This window comes from Meriones unguiculatus, chromosome 5 (genome assembly GCF_030254825.1).
Source record: "Meriones unguiculatus strain TT.TT164.6M chromosome 5, Bangor_MerUng_6.1, whole genome shotgun sequence".
NCBI lineage: Eukaryota > Metazoa > Chordata > Mammalia > Rodentia > Muridae > Meriones > Meriones unguiculatus.
Window position 1 is genome coordinate 123,441,077 of NC_083353.1, and position 17,962 is coordinate 123,459,038.

The 17,962-nt window shown below is 43.9% G+C and overlaps 1 protein-coding gene across 3 annotated transcripts in view; it reads left to right on the top strand.

The window, feature by feature from the left end:
• Positions 1-14,676, top strand: part of Dera (deoxyribose-phosphate aldolase) — a 72,045-nt gene extending 57,369 nt beyond the window's left edge. For all 3 annotated transcript variants that reach the window (XM_021658546.2, XM_021658545.2, XM_060384329.1), the window contains 3 exons: positions 10,718-10,830; positions 14,096-14,245; positions 14,467-14,676. In XM_021658546.2, the coding sequence (XP_021514221.1) occupies positions 10,718-10,830; positions 14,096-14,245; positions 14,467-14,523 (320 nt within the window). In that variant the 3' untranslated portion in view covers positions 14,524-14,676. The remainder of the gene's footprint in view (positions 1-10,717; positions 10,831-14,095; positions 14,246-14,466) is intronic.
• Positions 14,677-17,962: the final 3,286 nt, after the last annotated feature.

Sequence of the window (17,962 nt, forward strand, 5' to 3'; positions counted from 1 at the left end):
TTATGATGACATTGAGGTATGATAATCTCAAATATGTACCACATTGTTTTTAAAAGCTTTGTGTTTAAAATTCATAGCACTTTCTAATCCTGATAAAGTAGCCTAATTTTCCAGCCTGCTTTGTTCAGTAAAATGTATTTCTAAATCCATTTTAAGCAGCTATTTCTTCAATTTGAGTAATTTTCTCTCGAGTTAATAGATTCCACACAAGCATACCTGACTTTTAATGTTAATATATACCATACATTCCAAACTTGCTCATGACAATAGGAAGCACAATCAAAATGAAATTCAGTTGTTTAAAACAGACCCTCCTTGTTATTTAGTTAAAACGTGCTTTCATTTTCCTCCTCTTTGCCAAAGTATAGCGATGACCCAGTTGTTTTTCAGCTTGCATGGAGGTTGCTTCTCCTTCTCCCCCCTCACCACAAATGTGAGGGAAGACAAAGGATATGGCAGATACTGTCTTGTCATTTTAAGATGTCTTCAAAATCATTTATCAATGGGGGACATTGCATGACCTAAGTCATTCCTTACAGCCAGAAGAGTCAGCTTGAGGGCCTGGCTGGAGACAGCACTTTGACTTGGATACATTTCTGTCTGTAATTTGGCGTGTGCAGATCAGTGCTTTTATTCTGTGGTGGTTTTAAAACACGTTATTGTCTTTAAGGAATTATTTTCTATTGTTAATCATGCAAGTCTTTATCAGGATTTGTGCCTGCGTGTAGGTACCATCAAAGCCAGGGGAAGTTATTCATGTCCTTAGAGTTGGTGTTAACAGGCGGTGAGTGACAGACGTGGGGGCTGAGAACAAAGCTGACGTCCTCTAGAAGATCAGTCTGAGTAACTACCAAACCATCGCTCCAGTGCCCAATACTTTGGTATTTGACCCAGATCCTTACACCTGTCTAATAAAGCTGTAGGTATTCAGCGTTTTTGTTTGTTTTTTTTGTGACAATCATGTGGTACTGATCTGATTACCATGACTGTCATTTTCTCTTCCCTGCAATGCCATGGGCTCTTTGAAAACAAAACCAAACAGTAACAGGATAGAGACAGATAGATATTCTTTCTAACCGATGTGGTTAGTCCAAGGGAAAACATAATTCATATAACTTGAGTCAGGCCATCTGCTAATGGAGCGGAGCCCCACAAAGAAGCATGTTGTGGGGCCAGTGAGGTGGTTCAGTGGGTAGAACCTTGCCTCACAAACCTGAATTTTATTTGGGAACCCATGATGGAAAGAGATTACACCATCTCTCAAAGTTATGCAACAACCTCCACATTTGCTCTTGCATGTACACACCTGCACATACTGCATACACACACACACACACACACACACACACACACACATGCACACAGGCTCCAGTGTACACCCTAGGTATTTAAGTTTTTTTAAAAAGAAGCGGGCCTATAGCGATAACACAGCAGCTAAGAGCGTGCACTGTGCTTGTAGAGGACCAGAGTTCAAGTCCTAGCACTCATGTTGGACAGCCTAAAACTGCCTGCAACTCCAGCTCTACGGTCTCTGACACCTCTGGCCTCTGTGGGTCCCTGTGTATAAACCCCTCCACACATAATTAAACATTAAAACGATTTTTGACCTCCTTAGGGAACACTGTCTCCCTCAGGAATCTCCGATTTCCCATAATGGCCTGGTTACTTTCATGCTAGCTCTGCCTCCAGCCTGAGCCGAGGTCCTTGTAGAAGTGTTTGTTGGCATTTTGTGGTACAGCTGCATGCATGGTGCAAACCGTGTTCAGATCTGTGGCTGCAGCAAAGTCACATGTTGCAGGGCGGGGGCATGCTGCTGGGAATGCCATAGGTTGATTACACATTTTATTGTAGTTAACCTTTGCTCTTGGAACATTCAGAAACCTTTTATTGCTACAAATTTTTGTTGACTCCTATATTCTGTTATGTTTGGTGCCTTTTTCAATTCCATATATGTGTGGGCATGTTTTTGTATGTGAGTGAGTAGGCATACCTCCGTGAGTCCTTGAGTCTGAAGGCCAGGGCTTGATGTCTCGAGTCGTCCTCCACGGCCCTTCCATCTTATTCACTGAGGCAGGCAGGGTCTGTCAGTCAATCCCAGAGCTCCTGCGTGTGGGGAGTGCAGCTGGCTAGCGTGCTCTGGAGGCCCCAGTCTCTGCCTTTAGGGCTAGAATAGCAGGTGGACTGACCACACACAAAGAAATGTCTTCAGGTTTGCTAGGGGTCCGACCTCCGGTCCTCACGATTGTGCAGCAAGCACTTTGACCACGGATGCGGCTCTCCGCCCCTCTCAGCAATTTTACACCAGTGTTTAGAGGATATTAGTGTAATAGAGTAGCAAAGCTTTAGCCTACAGAAAGAGTCCATGCTTAGAAAACCCAGTAAAACCTTAGACTAGTACTGTTTAACAGCAAAATTGCAACTTTTTTTTTTGTAGTGCCACTAATCAAATGAAAAGAAAGGTCAAATCGTAATGATGAGACTTAATTTTTATCTTTCCAGTATTGTTACAGTTCTGAAGTATATTTTAAACAACCAAAATCTCAATGAAAAGCTTCTGATCTAACTCCCAGTCTCATTTTAGAATGTCATTGAGAGATTTTCAGTACGTTGTGTTTTTTTTTTTTTATTAAATCTTCAAAGCCCTCTATATTTTACACTTACTCCACACCTCAGTGTGAATGAACTCACTGCAACTGATCAGTAGCCCTAAATGTGGCCCTTTGGCTTGCAGAAAAGTGCCAAGCACTCCCAGCCACAGGACTTGAGCTGGCCTTGAAGGGCTCTTTGACCAAAGTTCTGTCTCTGGCCAGGGGGAGGTCCCCACTGTTGACATCTTCTTGACAGACGTTTCCCAGGAGTGACGACTACTGACGTGTTGAAGTTTCTTTCCCTACAGGTAATGCTGTGGGTAGTTGACTGCCCAACTCTGAAGGCTGATCTGTGACAACCAGAAAAGTACTAGTAACTCTTGAGGCCCCGGATAAACTGCATTTCAGTGGTTAGGGAGGAGCCTGGGTTATGGGTGTCATGTTTGGGACCAGTAGGAAACCACAGAGAATGCTATTTACAGCTTTAGAATCGGAGATGTGATATTTGTATGCGTCTTATCATTATGTGTACCTAACCATTTGTCAGGTATTTGCTGCATCGCAGCTCTTCCTCTCTCTCTCCTCCCTTCCTTTTTCCTTCAGCAAGTTCTCATACCACATAACCCAGAATAACCCCAAGCCTGCAGTCCTCCTGCCTCAGCCTCCTGCATTCGGGAACGCAGGACTTTGCAACCACATCTGGCTTATCAGGTGGTTTTCCTTTGTCTCCTCTTCTCTTCCTGTGAATGAATCCTCTTTTCTCCTGTGAACGAGTCCACATATGCAGCCGTGTCCAGAAACAGGGAGACACGCTGCCTGTTGCGAAGTCTTTGTTCTTGTCACAGGTGGCCCCAGACCTCTCCTTCTTCAACAGCCCCACGCAAAAGGGGGCAAGGAGAGAGCGAGGCCCTAGAGGGGGGACTTGAGCATTCGAGTTTGAAAACGCTATAAACTTTACAGCTTGTTTCTGGACAAGTAACAGCATATGGAAGTAGAGATGTGCACAGCCAAATCTGAGAGACATGGGGGCTCGACATTGTGATTCTTAGTTCAAAATGCTGAGCAAATCGAACTGGCTGCTTGAGTTAAGTAAGGCTTTTCTTTTCCAAAGTTTGCGGAACAACAATGCCAACGGAACTTAGCGCTATTTACAAGGTCATGCAGATGGCATCCACTCTTAAAGTGGATTGGTTACTCACTTGTTTCCAGTTTAGTCACACTTCTGAAATTCATTTTAAACAAACAAAATATTTTAAATTAAAATGAATTTTTGGGTATTAAACTATCACTGCAGACTCCACTCCCCATGTGGGGTACACATTGAGATTTCATGTTAGCCAGAATGGCTGCGATGTCAGAGAGGGCCTCGGATCCTGATGCTCGTGGTCCAGCGCTCGAATGCTGGAGCTGTGAGTGTGTGCCTGGTCTTACGTGGTGCTGGGGGTCAACCATGCTAGGCAGTCACTCTACCACCTGAGCCACAAAAACAGCCAGACTGTTGTTCATATCAATATTCTTTGAACGCTTTAATCTCTCTGCATCACTACTGTCAGTTACAAAGAACATGCAGTCAGGATCCCTACCCGACAGGCCCTTTTGAATCGCACTGTCTTGCGTTATTCCAAGTGACTCCATCTTTATTTTATTCAGTGGAGACCAGCTACGGGGACTGCGGTTACTGTGCTAGGCATACCCTCCGTGTGTTAGAGATATTCTGACCGGGACGCCATGGTTGCTCTCCAATTGCCCTTCTGTTTGATATGCCTTCCTTCTACGAGTTGTCGCACTCATATGACGGACTGGACACAGCAAAAGCATCGCCCCTGCCCCGTATTCAGAGCGACAGAGTGAACTAGAGAGAAAAGACCTTCCCCACCTCCCTTTCTTCCTCTCCTCTTCTTCTTTGTCACCTATCTGTCTCTCTTTTTTTTTTTTTCTCAAAACTTTTCCCTTTTCTCTCATGGAAGATATTATATGGGTCATATTTCCATGTCTTTATGGAACAACTGTTCTTAGATTGAAGATTAGCTTTTTTTTTTTTTTTGGCTTTCAACTTTCTTCTTTAGACATTCTTCAACCATGAAATTGGAACTTTATATCTCACCCTAAATTATTTTTAAGCTCATATGGAACAAACGAGTCTAGCTGGTTTTAATCTGGTGCTTCATATTTTTATACATTCTGTTTATTTTAAAAAGTATCTCATTGCAGATTGTAAGTGGAAATTAGTGTTAAAATCACCATAAAAATGTTCCTGCTACCTTTAATGGGTAATTTCTCGGGGAGTAATAGAAAACACAGGGCTAACGAGCAGTGTGCTCAGGCGCTCTTATTCTAGGGTCCATGCCACTTCCACTTAGGGACAAGCTTTCTCCAGCAGCAGTTGAGTTTAAATCCTATTTTTCATTACGAAAGCATACAACGTTAATAACAGCTTCCATTGTGTTGTCCTTTTGTGCATTGGAGCACATTTTCCATGGTCACCAAGGCTTTCAGATCTTACTAGAAACTGCCTGTATCATAAATAAGATTTGTTCAGGAAATAAAAATGTATGTTTTCCCATTGTTAGTCATACTTTAAAAAATAATCACATCTGAAGCTTATTATGCAGCAATAGCCCTAAGATATTATTTTTGTAAATGTACTACTTTGGTCTTAATACTAGTTTTTAATCTCTTCTTGTTTCTATGAAGTCTGAATGAGATTTTGAAAATTGAATAATAATTTGATCCGTTAATCTTTTGAAGCTAGTAATTTTATTTTCCTCTCTTTGCAGTCTCTGAGGCTCACAAATGAATAGGGCTTCATTACTGCAGTCTGCATTTAATAACCATTATCCATTATCTTGTAATTAAGACTCCCTGTAACGAATCATGAGGACAATGCAAAAATACATAGTACATTTCTTTAATGAACTGGAAAATGTTCGTCTTGTTCTATTTAGTAATGAGTTGCTGAATAGTCATTAAATCCACTGGAGAATAGAGTTAGATGGATTTTGAAGACTGTCTTGAGTTTGTGGTTAATCTATTAGAATTAAAATTTCATCTTCTATTTTTATCAACAGCTGATTAGAAGTCATTCTGTTTGACCAAATTGATTAGAAGACCATATACAAGGGCAGCTGTTGTTTAATGAAAGTTTTTAATGAAACTGTACCATGGAGACTTGTAATTACAGGCCGCAGAAAAGCTTTGAGTAGCCTTAGACCACAAAAAAAAAAAAAAAAGAAAAGAAAAGAATTGTGCTAAAGGTGCCAAATCAGGAAAATAAGAAATACAGTTTTATGTGAAGCAGTGCATTTATTATTAATTCCGACTACTCACAGTTGAGTGCTAGTTTACTGGGCTACTTCTGACTTTCTCAGGCCTTTCCTCACCTAGTTTAATCATTCACTCATTTCATCAAATGTCTGGACCAGTTTGTATGGATGGCTTATGCTGATGGTGAGATGTGTTCTTTTAAGGTTTTGGCTCCTAAGTTGAGCATGCTGGAGACAGGGCGTTCACACGTGTTCTGAGGTGGGGTTGGCTGTAAGGTTCACACATGTTCTGAGGAGGGGTTGGCTGTGGCTGGGTTTTGAGGTGGGGTTGGCTGTGGCTGGGTTCTGAGGTAGGGTTGTCTGTGGGGTTCACACACTCTGAGGTGGGGTTGGCTGTGGCTGGATCCACACAAGCTCTGAAGAGAGGTGATAGTGCTCTGGGCTTTTGCTGATTCTGAAGGCAGCATGTATTTCTCTGAGGTAATTATGTTTTAGCAAAGGGCAGGAGGAAGAGATATTAAAATGAGAAATGAAACAAAAGTGTGACTCCTTAGTCTCACTGGAGAGTCCAGTGGCAAAGCAGCGAGGTAATGCATTTTCTAAAATTCTCTGTGTAATCAGATCTTGATGTTTTTTTTTTTTTTTTAAATTTAATGGAAGCCAGCTCCTAAATGCCTGAACTATGTGCTATGTGATTCTTTGCTGTTCTTCTTCCTGATATCTGAAACTGACAGTAAAGGCCCCATCTGCAAACCTTAGAGTCATGTGATCAGACCTCATACCACATACCACCCCAAGGACAAAAGCCAGATGTTTGCAGGTTCAAAACGGTCTGTTTAGTGTGAGAAACGTTAATCACAGCTTTGATGGAACCCAAGGCTTCACATATGCTGACTCATCCCCAGGCCAACAGTAGCACCCCTAAGACACATGTTTCTGTAATTGCCTCATGTCCCCCAGCAGCCTACATACGTGGAGGATGTGGTTTGTCCTCTGGATTTGCTGTTTGTGTCTGATGACCAGGCTCTCCCACATACCTCCACATCTTTCAGTTTTGTCTGTAACAAATTGCATGTATCTCGCCTGTGTTAGTCTAGTTTAGCGGATCAGTTTGAACTTCGCAGTACTTTCTCACCATCATATTTATTTGGCATCTGTCTACAAATATCTCTTACATGTACCGTATGTATTCTGATTTCTAGGATGGAAGGACTTGGCTTGAAACTTAGTACTTCCAGATTCTGCTTTGCCATTTGACTGTGACAATAGGTGGATGGACACTTCCCAGGCCAGGAGTGGCTAGGAGAGACAGAACTTCAAAAACGTGGGGAAATTTTCAGAAGTCATAACACTTGTGCAATTATAATATGAGAGAGAGAGAGAGAGAGAGAGAGAGAGAGAGAGAGAGAGAGAAACTTTACAGAGGGAGCATAATGGCCACAAATGATCCAAAATTAAGGGCAGGCCATATATCACAGATCCAGGACAGTCAGAGAATGCCAAGGAAGACTGAAAAAGAAAATTGTTCCTGGGTGTAGCATATGCAAATAGGAGAAAGCCAAAGGCAAATGGGAAATCTTGGAAAAACTAAAGCCAGAGAAAGGAAACACATTACCTACCCAAGACAAAGGAAATGTTCCCAGCAGCCTTGTCACCAGAAAACAGGTCAGCAGCGAGTGGAGTGGTCCTAGCAGTGGAGCTCTGTAACATGTCCCTCTCCATGGCTCTCTTAGTGGAAAGCTGAGGGAAGCAGTGCTGGAAGACAGCCCCCAGGAAGTGTTTAAAGAAGGCCTTTGGGGGGGATAGACCACAAACTCTGACCTCGACAGACAGAAGGAACCCTCCATTAAAAGGCAAAGGAACTAGCAGTGCCCACTGTTGTTTGAAGAGGGACCGAGATGAATGTGGAAGAACTAAGTATTAAATATTCTGGGCAGTCTCTAGTGTGTGAGAAAAGAATAATTGCTATGATGAGAGGAGAAAATGGAATCATGTAGAACCATGTAGAATGCTCAGTAAGTCAGAGAAGACCCAAAGAGGATGTGAAAATTAAACAAAAAATGTAACACATGGAAGAGGTTTAAACATGGTAGATATTAATCCGACATTTAAATGTTAATGATTTAAATCTACCACTTAATGGTAGATTTAAATCTACCACTTAATGGTCTTAAAAAACAAAACAACAATAACAAAAATCTCCACCGAGCCCCTACTGAATGTTTATAAGAAATCCACGATAAACACTCAAAAGTTAAAAAAGTTAAGGGTTGGAGAAAGACACGCTTTGTTAGCCTATAAGAGCAGCTGTATTGATTCCACACAACGCAGACCATAAGAGCATTGTGAAGGCTTAGAGAAAATGTTTTACATTTGGCAAATGAATTTTTCCAACAATTTTTCCAAAGAGTCCTTAACAAGTCCGTACTTAGGGTGAGATGGCTTCGTGAGTAAGGGCACTTGCCTCAATGCTGACCACCTGAGTCCAGTCCTGGGAACCTTCATGGTGGAAGGAGAGACTCAGTTCCCTCAGTTCTCAGACTGTCACATGTGATCCCTAGCATCACATGTGCACGCACACACACACATATACATGTCCACACATAGGCATGTACAATCACACATCAATATAAAATGAATAAATACATGCATTTTTAAAAGTCTGTATCTAGCAACTGAGCATCAAAATATGACAGACTTTGACACAACTCACGACAAGTTGCAGCAGGAGACTCAAAACCCTCTTTCTGTAAGCGATGACTTCAGCAGATAGAGGAGCAGCATGCTGCTGCATGGCAGACGTGTCCATGCTTTCAGTTGGCTTGTAGAGTCGGGGGCTCCCAAGCCCTAAGGTCACTGTGGTTTTGAAGGCAAGGTTGTGCATTTGCTGTCACGTTTTCCACGTGTGCCTTCATAGCGTGTATAATGAAGGCAGGTCTAACTGAGGCTTCCAGTGCACAGGAGAGCTGTGGAAGAATCTTTTCAAACCAACACTTTAAGGGAAGATTTAGGTTGTTTCTTCATGTTCTGTCCCACATTTCTTCGATAGACTCTGAGAGACTCAAATTAGTTTTAAGTATTGTTCCATGCATTCCCTGGACAGGAGCTATGAACTTGCACCTAAGTGCAGCTGAGAGCCTTGTGTGTGCTTTTCAAAGTCTGGTTCAGTTTGGTGTGTGGTGGGGACAGAGAATATGGATTTCTCTCATCCAAAAATGCAATTCATTTGAAGTGGGAAAAAGTGAACATAAGTGACCATGTGATGTTTCAGTATATTTATTCCTTGGGTAATATTAAAATCTGTGTGAATATATGTATTCAGCCATTTGCTATTTCTGTGTTGAGAGCATTCAGAGCTTATACTCCAGTTTTTACCACCGTGCGTATGTGAAGCAAGACTCCAGAATGTTCTTCTCTAGCTGTATCTGGTGGTCCCTTGCTGTGCATAGATGGGTTGGGTTGTGAGCTCTGCTGGGTTAGGTACCACCTGAAGGAAGGCATCTCTGTTATGGCTGCCTGTGTGGCCCCAGATAAGCGGGACACTTCTAACAGACAAGCTAAGGTAGACTGCTTTACCTGAAATCACACACACACACACACACACACACTCTCATGAGCACATACAATTTAAGAGAGAGACTCTATGTCATGTGACTTTAAAGAAGCTACCTAACTTTTCCGTGCCTCAGTGCCCTCTTTGAAGATAGTTCCTATCCATACTTGGTAACCGTGGTAAGGCTGGACCACCAATGGGACCAGTCCCTGCCACTGTTAATATTTGTCTCATGCTTGTAAATTACATGAACAGGTTAAAGATTCAGGAGAAGAAAGTTGTTGAAAACATTGCAAACTAGGATAGGGTACGGTATCTTTCATCACATCCTCATCTGGCTTGGGAGGCCTACTGCTTCATCAATGCAACAACAGAAGTCAGCCCGTGCCAGTTCTGGGGCTGCTACAACTGTGTGCCGTGTGCTTTCCACAGAGAGTGAGAGAATGAGGGGAACTTGACCACAGCTGTGTGGGAAAGTGTCAAGATACATGGTAGGGGGCACAGGCCATAAAACTGTTTTTATTCATCTCAGTTATGCATTAAACAAACCAACTTGATTTTAATTGGCATGAAATACGGAGGCAGGAGCACCAGAGTCTACGAGAATCCAGTGAGTGGCAAATTTAATTTATTTGGTGGTGAAGGAAGACAAAATTCTTAATTTTTTTCTTTTCATTTTTGTTTCATGCCTGTGTGTGTGGAAAGAGTAGTAAGAACACAGAACACAGCACCTTTCTGTTAACCCCTTCCTACCCCCGAGTCCCCCCCCCCCCCCCGTCAACCATCTGTTCTTCCCTTTCCTACATTGGTGCCTCTGTGTTCTGTTCTGTGAGCCATGGATTCTAACCAGGGCCACGCAGCTTTGGGTTTAGAACTGTCCTCAGAGCCTGGTGGGCTCAGCCTTGGGTAGTCAGCCAAAGACAATGACTGCCCCATCCCCCGGAATCCCGCAAGAAGTTCAGCAGGGAGGGCTAGAACCCCATGGTGACAGGCTCAGTCTTAGTCTCGTTCAGGCCTGGTAGTGATGACTGCTGCTGCAGAGGCATTGCTGCAGCTGGGCTGTTCCCACAAGATGGAAGTGGCAGCCCTTCTCCCTGTCTTCTGGCTCTTACATATAAACAGAGTTCTTTTAAAGGTAGCTTTTCTTTTTAGTTTTTTTTTTCCCACATAATTACCAAAAATAAAGTGTTTTGTTTTGTAGCGGGGCGGGGGGGAGGGTGTGGGAGATCGCACACAGCCCATTTCTTTCACTGACTTAAGTGTAAGAAGTAAGTTTTTAATTAACCTGGGAGATTTTCTTGCTGTTGTTTTAGGATCAGACTTTATTAAGACCTCTACTGGAAAAGAGACGGTGAATGCCACCTTCCCGGTAGCCATCGTGATGCTGCGGGCCATTAGAGATTTCTTCTGGAAAACTGGAAACAAGGTATGTGTTTGCCAGCAAATCTTCCTTCAAAGTGAAGAGAGTGCTATTTATAATCCTCCCCACAGCCGGCATGATAACCATCTCCCTCTGCAGAAGGTGTGAATGAGTCGCCTTTATTAAGATAAATGTTTAATTTACCTTTCATTACAAAAGAATGCCTCAGCAGGGGAAAGTTTGCCATTAACGGAGTGAGTGTGAGTGTGGGAACACGCGTGTGTGATCGGGGTGTAAACCCACTCTGTGTCCTTTTATTAACTGAAGACAATTTTATCACGGACAAGAGATTCTTAAATGGGTTCTTTAAGGAACTAATTGTGCTGCGACACAGAGGTTTTTCTGGCAAGGCGTTGGCCAGCCAAAACAGGTTAATGTAGAAATTTAACTTCCTCACGGAATGGAAAGAATCGCGGAGTAACATTTATTGAATGATAAGCTGTGGTGGTGATATGAAAAGTAGGCAGTATAATGGGAAATAATCTTTTCCTGTCATTATTGAAGGACACACATAAATTGGTTTTTCTGTTGGGAAACCCCCGGTCCAGAAAAACTTATTACTTTTAATAATATGAGGTGAAGAGAAAATTCTCGAGGAGATGAACTTATTAAACAGAATAATGAAATGCCGCGCAACAGCAGGGAAAAGCTAGCTCTCCGTCCTTTAGCTCTTGAATTAAATATCCATTTTTTTCCGTTTTTGGAAGGTGGACGTGCTGTTTGGAAGAGTGTCGAGCTGAGGAGGGTATATGCTAGCTTTTGTCAGCTTTTCGAAGAATAACATAGAGTTTTTTGAAACATGCAAAGTTAAAAGGGAAATGCGCACGAGGTGTTTCTTAAAAACTGAATTTGGCTTTTTTTTTTTTCTTCAAGTTGCTTGTCTACTCACAAATTATCTCAGGACTATTTTTTTTTTTTTTTTTTGCACAGAGGGAAAAGTGTGTGTGTGTGTGTGTATAATATAATGAGACTTCTCTTCATGAGGGGCAGCTTTTAAGAACCAGTAACTAGATTTCTGCCACCTAGAACCTCCCTCAAGAAGGCCTTTAATGCATTGCCTGGCGGGTGGCATGTCTTTATGACTTTATAAATGACTGTAGTGGATTTATTTTGGAATTAGAGACTTACATGGGATGTGCTTCTTGCCAGAGGAATAATCTCCCAGTATTTTCTTGGAACAAAGTCACGCTGTTAAGCTTAGATAGGAAAATGACCTGCCATTGCCTTCAGATGACCCTGATGAATGCTGCTTGATGGACTTTCTGCATTGATACAATTCTGCCAATTTAAAGAACGTTTTGTTGTGATTGTTTTATTTTCAAAGTAAAGCTGTATAAGGAGAAGGTCGTCTTTTCCCTTCAGTTGTAACTGCCTCTACTAGTTAGGCTCATGGGAGTCATTGCAAGGGTCGCTTAACAACGCCATTCTGCTGGGTCACAGAAGGTTTCTGATAAAGCATTGCTTGAGAACATCAAAATCAGGTACTCAACTTGCCATGCATGGGGGAGTCCCAGCCTCCCAGCCTTGGCGGCCATGTCGCATGACCTCCATTGTTAGGGATAAAAAACCATGTCACTGGGGACTAAAGGAATAGTTCCTGAGTGGGCGATCACAGGCCATGCGTTAATTCTCAGGTGTAGACATGAACATGTACTTTGGTGGGTGTCCAGTGGTCCAGGCTGGACCTTGGAGGGGCATTTTACTCATTTTCCCATTCCTTCTTTCCCCACCCTAACAGCCAATGCCCCACTTAAGTCTCAAGAAAAAGCAAGTGCAAGACACATCCTGTTTACTTCATCACGTTGATTTCCAGCAAGGAGAACCTGTCGTGTCTTTGTATGCACCTGCAAAGCAGGCCTGGCCTCCAAGTTGCTGACATTAAGCACAGGAGGCCCTGGACTAGCTCCCCCTTCGTTGATGTAAGCCGTGTCGTACGGTGCAAAAGCCCACCTTCCCGGACTGTGCTCGCTGCTACCCCTGAGAAGCTGCACTTTAATATTTCATAACCAATTTCATTACAGATTTATGTTTTCTATATCCTCCCCCTTAAACAATATTAACTTATACAAGAACTTCTTTTTTGGAAACATGACTGAATGAAGTTGCTGACGCTGAAATATTTTTATAAAGTCTTTATGAACACCGCCCAACTTGCAGAAAGGCTTCTCTGATCAACATACATGCCACCGCTGGTTCATTGACTTCGTTTTGTTTGTTTGTTTGCCATTCCTCAGCAATGGCTCTGCCATGTGTGTTTGAGGCAGGGGGAACACCTAGGAGATCATTCGTAACCCTGCTCATGGCGGTGGTCAATTTACAGTGAGGTTTCCCTCTTGCTCGCAGGACCTTTCATTCATTGGCTTCTTTCTCTAGGCTGTGTGCACTGGCCGCTGCTAGCGCGATTTATCTGAAAAAGGGTAGATTTGTCTTCTCTTTCCGAGGGTTCCAAGGACAAGCAAATCCAGGGGACCATGAAGTTGTTTCACATGGAAGCTGCTCTTCTCTTCCTGATAGATATTGGACACCACATAGAAACAACAGATATTGGCTGATTTGGGCTGTGTCTTGAAGGATTTATCTCTGTGTGTGTGTGTGTGTGTCCATGCATGCCTGTTTGTTTGTGTGCACCATGTGTTTATGGGTGCCAGGAAAGGGCACCCAAACCCCTCAACATGAGTGCTGAGAACTGAACTCCTCTAGAAAAGCATGGCTTTAAGATGGCTCTCGGCCATGAATTGCGCTGGTTTATAGACTGAAAGGCAAGGCAACATTTTCTCCCCATGCATGCACTAATGGCCTACCTGCCTTATAGGACTCTGTGCCTACAGCCTCCTAAGAAATCTGCAATTTAGTTGGGGAAAGCAGCCATCAGCTCTCCTTGCTGATGGCTGCCAGAGGGATAAGCTGACCTTGTGGCCACAGGGATCCTGTCTTGAGTCCACATGATCCTTGAAGCTCACTGGAAGCAGTGGAGACCGGATGGACACCCTGGGTGTATTTTCTTGTCTCCTGACGCTTTCCTTGGCTTCTCCAGCTGCGCAGCTTTAGTCTAGAAGTGTGGAGGTTTACGGAGTGACATGCGCCCTCATTCTTGCCCCAGTGGCCCAGATCCCATTTATGCTGGAAAAACTATGGTGACGTATAGTCAGGTGATGCTGCTGATATAGGTCCCTTTGCCGAAGTGAAAGAGACTAGGAAGAAGAAGGTACTCGCACTGACCCTTTTGAAATCAGCCCGGTGACAATGGCTGCTCCTCTCTCCTCCCGCATAGGTCGGCTTTAAGCCTGCAGGAGGCATCCGCACCGCAAAGGAGTCCCTTGCGTGGCTCTCTCTGGTGAAGGAGGAACTGGGGGACGAGTGGCTGACGCCTGAGCTGTTCCGCATCGGGGCCAGCTCTCTGCTTTCGGACATCGAGAGGCAGGTGAGTCTGACTGTCCCCGGAAGGAGCAGAGGTGATCGGCGTCAGCACCAGGTCTCCACCCCCTTCCAGCGAACCCGCCCCTGCTACCAATCAGGTGCCAGTTCTGCTGAAGGGCGCACCAACTCCACGCCAAGTGAAATTATTATTGTGCAATGGTATAATTGCGACTTAATGTGTGTGGCTGCTTACTTATTAATTAATGAAACTGGTTTTCCTCACAGATTTACCATCACGTGACCGGACGATACGCAGCTTATCATGATCTCCCGATGTCTTAGGTCAGCAGCCGGCCCAGAAAAGCAACTTGCAACAATTTTTTAAAAATATTTTTGCATAATTGCTAAGGTTTAAGAATAGGTAACTGACTTTTTCCTCATTAAAAATCTCCACTGAAATTAACTCGAAAGAATAAAGGAAACAAACCAACTGAATCTGTAATGTGGAACTCAGATCAGGTGAGGCTGAAGTGGTCTTAATTGCTAGGAGGTGTACATTTATTAAGTGAAGATTTTCTCTGAAAAGCTTAGAATAAAATGGTTCTAATGGCCCGTACTGCAGCAAATTCTGAGGGGAAAATGAAATTAAACTGCCTGGGACGTGAGATTCTAGGGCAGGCAAGAGGGCTTGGCAGGGATGGGAGCTTGCTGCGAAACCTGACGCCCCCCAGCTCAGTTCTCAGTACCTGCACAGCTGACGGGAGAGCCGACTCCGAAAGCCATCCTCTGACGTCCACTCGTGCGTGCCCCCACCTCTGATACACACAAACACACAATTAAGTAAAATGTAGTAAAAATTAAAGCGTGTGCCACGGCAAAAGGACACTGAGCCTCCCCGTGCTGATCTTGAGTGCGGAACCTGCCGTGGCTGTTCACCTGACTTGCTGTGCCGAGCAGACCACGTTCATGAATTGTTTTGCTACTGAGATTCTGAGGTTTTTACGAGAAAATGTTAACATCACCGAGTCTTTCAATGCAGAAGTCTCTGTGTTTATTTGTTTTGTTTACTTTTGGTGGATGGGGGCCATTTCTGGGCTGGAGCTTAAAAATACTGGGAGCAGGCCAAGGAGGTGGTGCACACCTTTAATCCCAGCACTGGGGAGGCAGAGGCAAGTGAATCTCAGTGAGTTCAAGACCAGCCTCATCTACACAGAGAAAGTCTATCTCAAAACAAACAAACAGAAAACAAACCAGCAAACTTTTATCTAGGTATGGTGGCACATGCCTTTGATTCCTTGATTCCAGCACTGGGTCGACAGAGGCAGGCAGATCTTGTGAGGTCAGCCTGGACTACAGAGGGAGTTCCAGGGTAGACTGCTACAGAGAAGCCCCGTCTCAAAATAATAATAAGAAGAAGCCAGGAGCACCATCCTGCCTGGCAGGCTTGGTGGTCAGTGTTGTTTTTAATCTCTTTACATTATTTATAGAAGAAAACAAAGGAAGAGGAGGAACAGGAGGAGGAGGGAGAAGAGAAAAGCTGGGCAGTGGTGGCACCTGCTTGTGACTCCAGCCCTGGCCAGGCCTCTTACTGTGCAGGCTCCTGTCTAAAAACCAGGCCGGCTGCATCCGAGGAATGACATTCTGCTGGCCTCTGCTTTCCACATACACTCACGCGTTTACCTGCACACACACACACACACACACACACACACACACACACATGTGCGCGTGTGCACACAGACAAATAAGCCCAAGCTTGGAGAAGTAGGCACAGGATAGGGTTGGCATGGCCGTGTGGCCTGTGAGAGAGGCCTTGGACTTGATGACCAGGATGACAAAAAGAAACAATGAGTGAGTAGTCAGCAAGCCAGGTGGGAGGCGGGCTGCTGAGTCTGCAGTCGTCCTGTGAGTCACCTTCATGCAGCCAGGGACCCATGAACAAAGCTGTGACATGTGACTGATGTCATGCTCTGTGTGCTCCTTTGCTGTGTGGCTCCAGCCTTCCTCCAGCTTCTTTTCTTGTTGACCCCTCTACCATGTTTTGGAACCTGAGCCCTGTAAATGGTGCCTTTGCATCAAGAATCAATATTTCCTTCTCCCTCCCTCCCTCTCCCTTTCTTCTTTCCTTCCACCTTTCTCTGATAACTCTCCTGTTAATTACAAGCAGAAGTGGCGGCCTGGGTCAGTCTTGTTCATCATTTCGTGCAGCAGTTTCTAGCCTCTATCTAACCTTGGGACGTTGGTCTGGTGTGTGTACATCCTCTCACCTGTGTCTGCTTCTCTGAAGTGAAGGGGTGAGGGCAGGTGACATAACGGGGTGTTCAGACCCAAGATCACATCACCCCAAGGATAATTAGAACAAATCCAAGAAAATGTTTTATGGCCAGAAAGAGAAAACACTTTGTACCAATCTAAATTAGAATTTGCCTCTCGGGAGTCAATTAAGCAATTCCCTCAAAGCACCTCACTAACTGTAGAGGAAACAACTAAAAGGAGCAGAAAAGGGACCCTGCTTTCCCCAGCGCTGTAGCGGAATGCTGACTCCTGGCTGGTGCCTTAGCCAGAATGCTGCGGCCAGCTTCAAATTGCCAGTGCCGTGGCCAGCTTCCTTCAGAGAAGAAGCATTACGAAAAATAATTATACCTATCACCTTCGAAGCTTCATTTCAGTTTTCTGTTTTCCTCCCATTAAACCAGCTGGTCATGTCAGTTGATCAGGTGAACAGGCATCATTATCTTCATTTTTAATTTATATGAGGCAGCCCCTGAAATTTACCTCTGTGGACAATCACAGATGCATGCAGGAAATTAAGACTGGTGAGTCTCTCAAACCTATTAGAAGCTGATGAGTGTGACCTGAGCCAAAGGTGAATAATGTTATATTTTGAGGGACAGTTTGTTCTAAGGACTTTGGGGTTCTTCATGAGGCATGCCTGGCTCATCTTACCTGACTCTTTATCTGCGTGTTTCACAGGTGACTTTAATGGGGGACATCCCAGCTGATGGAGATTGCTATTAAGCACAAAGAACAGGTCATCTCTGAGATGACCATGTTTTGCTCTAAGGAAATCTGTGTACATCAGAGTGCTGGGGACAGATGCTTCACACACTTAGGTTCTGTGGGAAAAGATGCAGTTAGTAGGAGCAACCTTCCTCTCCCTCCCAAAAATGGTTGCAGTGTTGTGATTAAGCAGGATAGGCCTAAAGTTTACAATCATATGAAATGGGACTTGAAGAGACTTCAGAGAACAGTCTCGTTGAAACCTGTCGTTCTGTACTTGGGGAAAGAGTAGAAAAATCACTTCCTCAAAGTTACATTCAAGCCAGAGCTGAAGCTGGGTGCATGGGTGCAGGCCCTTAGTGTCTTTAAGGTAGGTCTCAGTGACTTGGGGACCATCCTTGATCCACACGGAGAGTTCCAGGCAACACGGGCCACAGAGTGAGATGCTGTCTCAAAAACAAGAGTCAGCCCAAAGCCAGAATCCACACTGCCTCATCTTGAAGTATTTGACAGGACATTGCAGGTTTTTAAACCTGAAATGCTCTTGCTTGTTGATTGACCCCATCATTCCAAATCTTAAAATTGTGGTTGGGTGGTGAGTTTGGTCAGACTTGGTGTTTTTTGAGGCTGCCTCTGCGTAGCCATTCAGTAATGTGATAGTGTGGTGGAGTTTTCTGTTGGTTTTAACGTCACAACATTGGATGACCTATAGCTCTACATTTTTTAACAGACTGTCTTTGTTTCAGGAAAAAATATTTCTAATTTGTGTCTGCATGGGGAG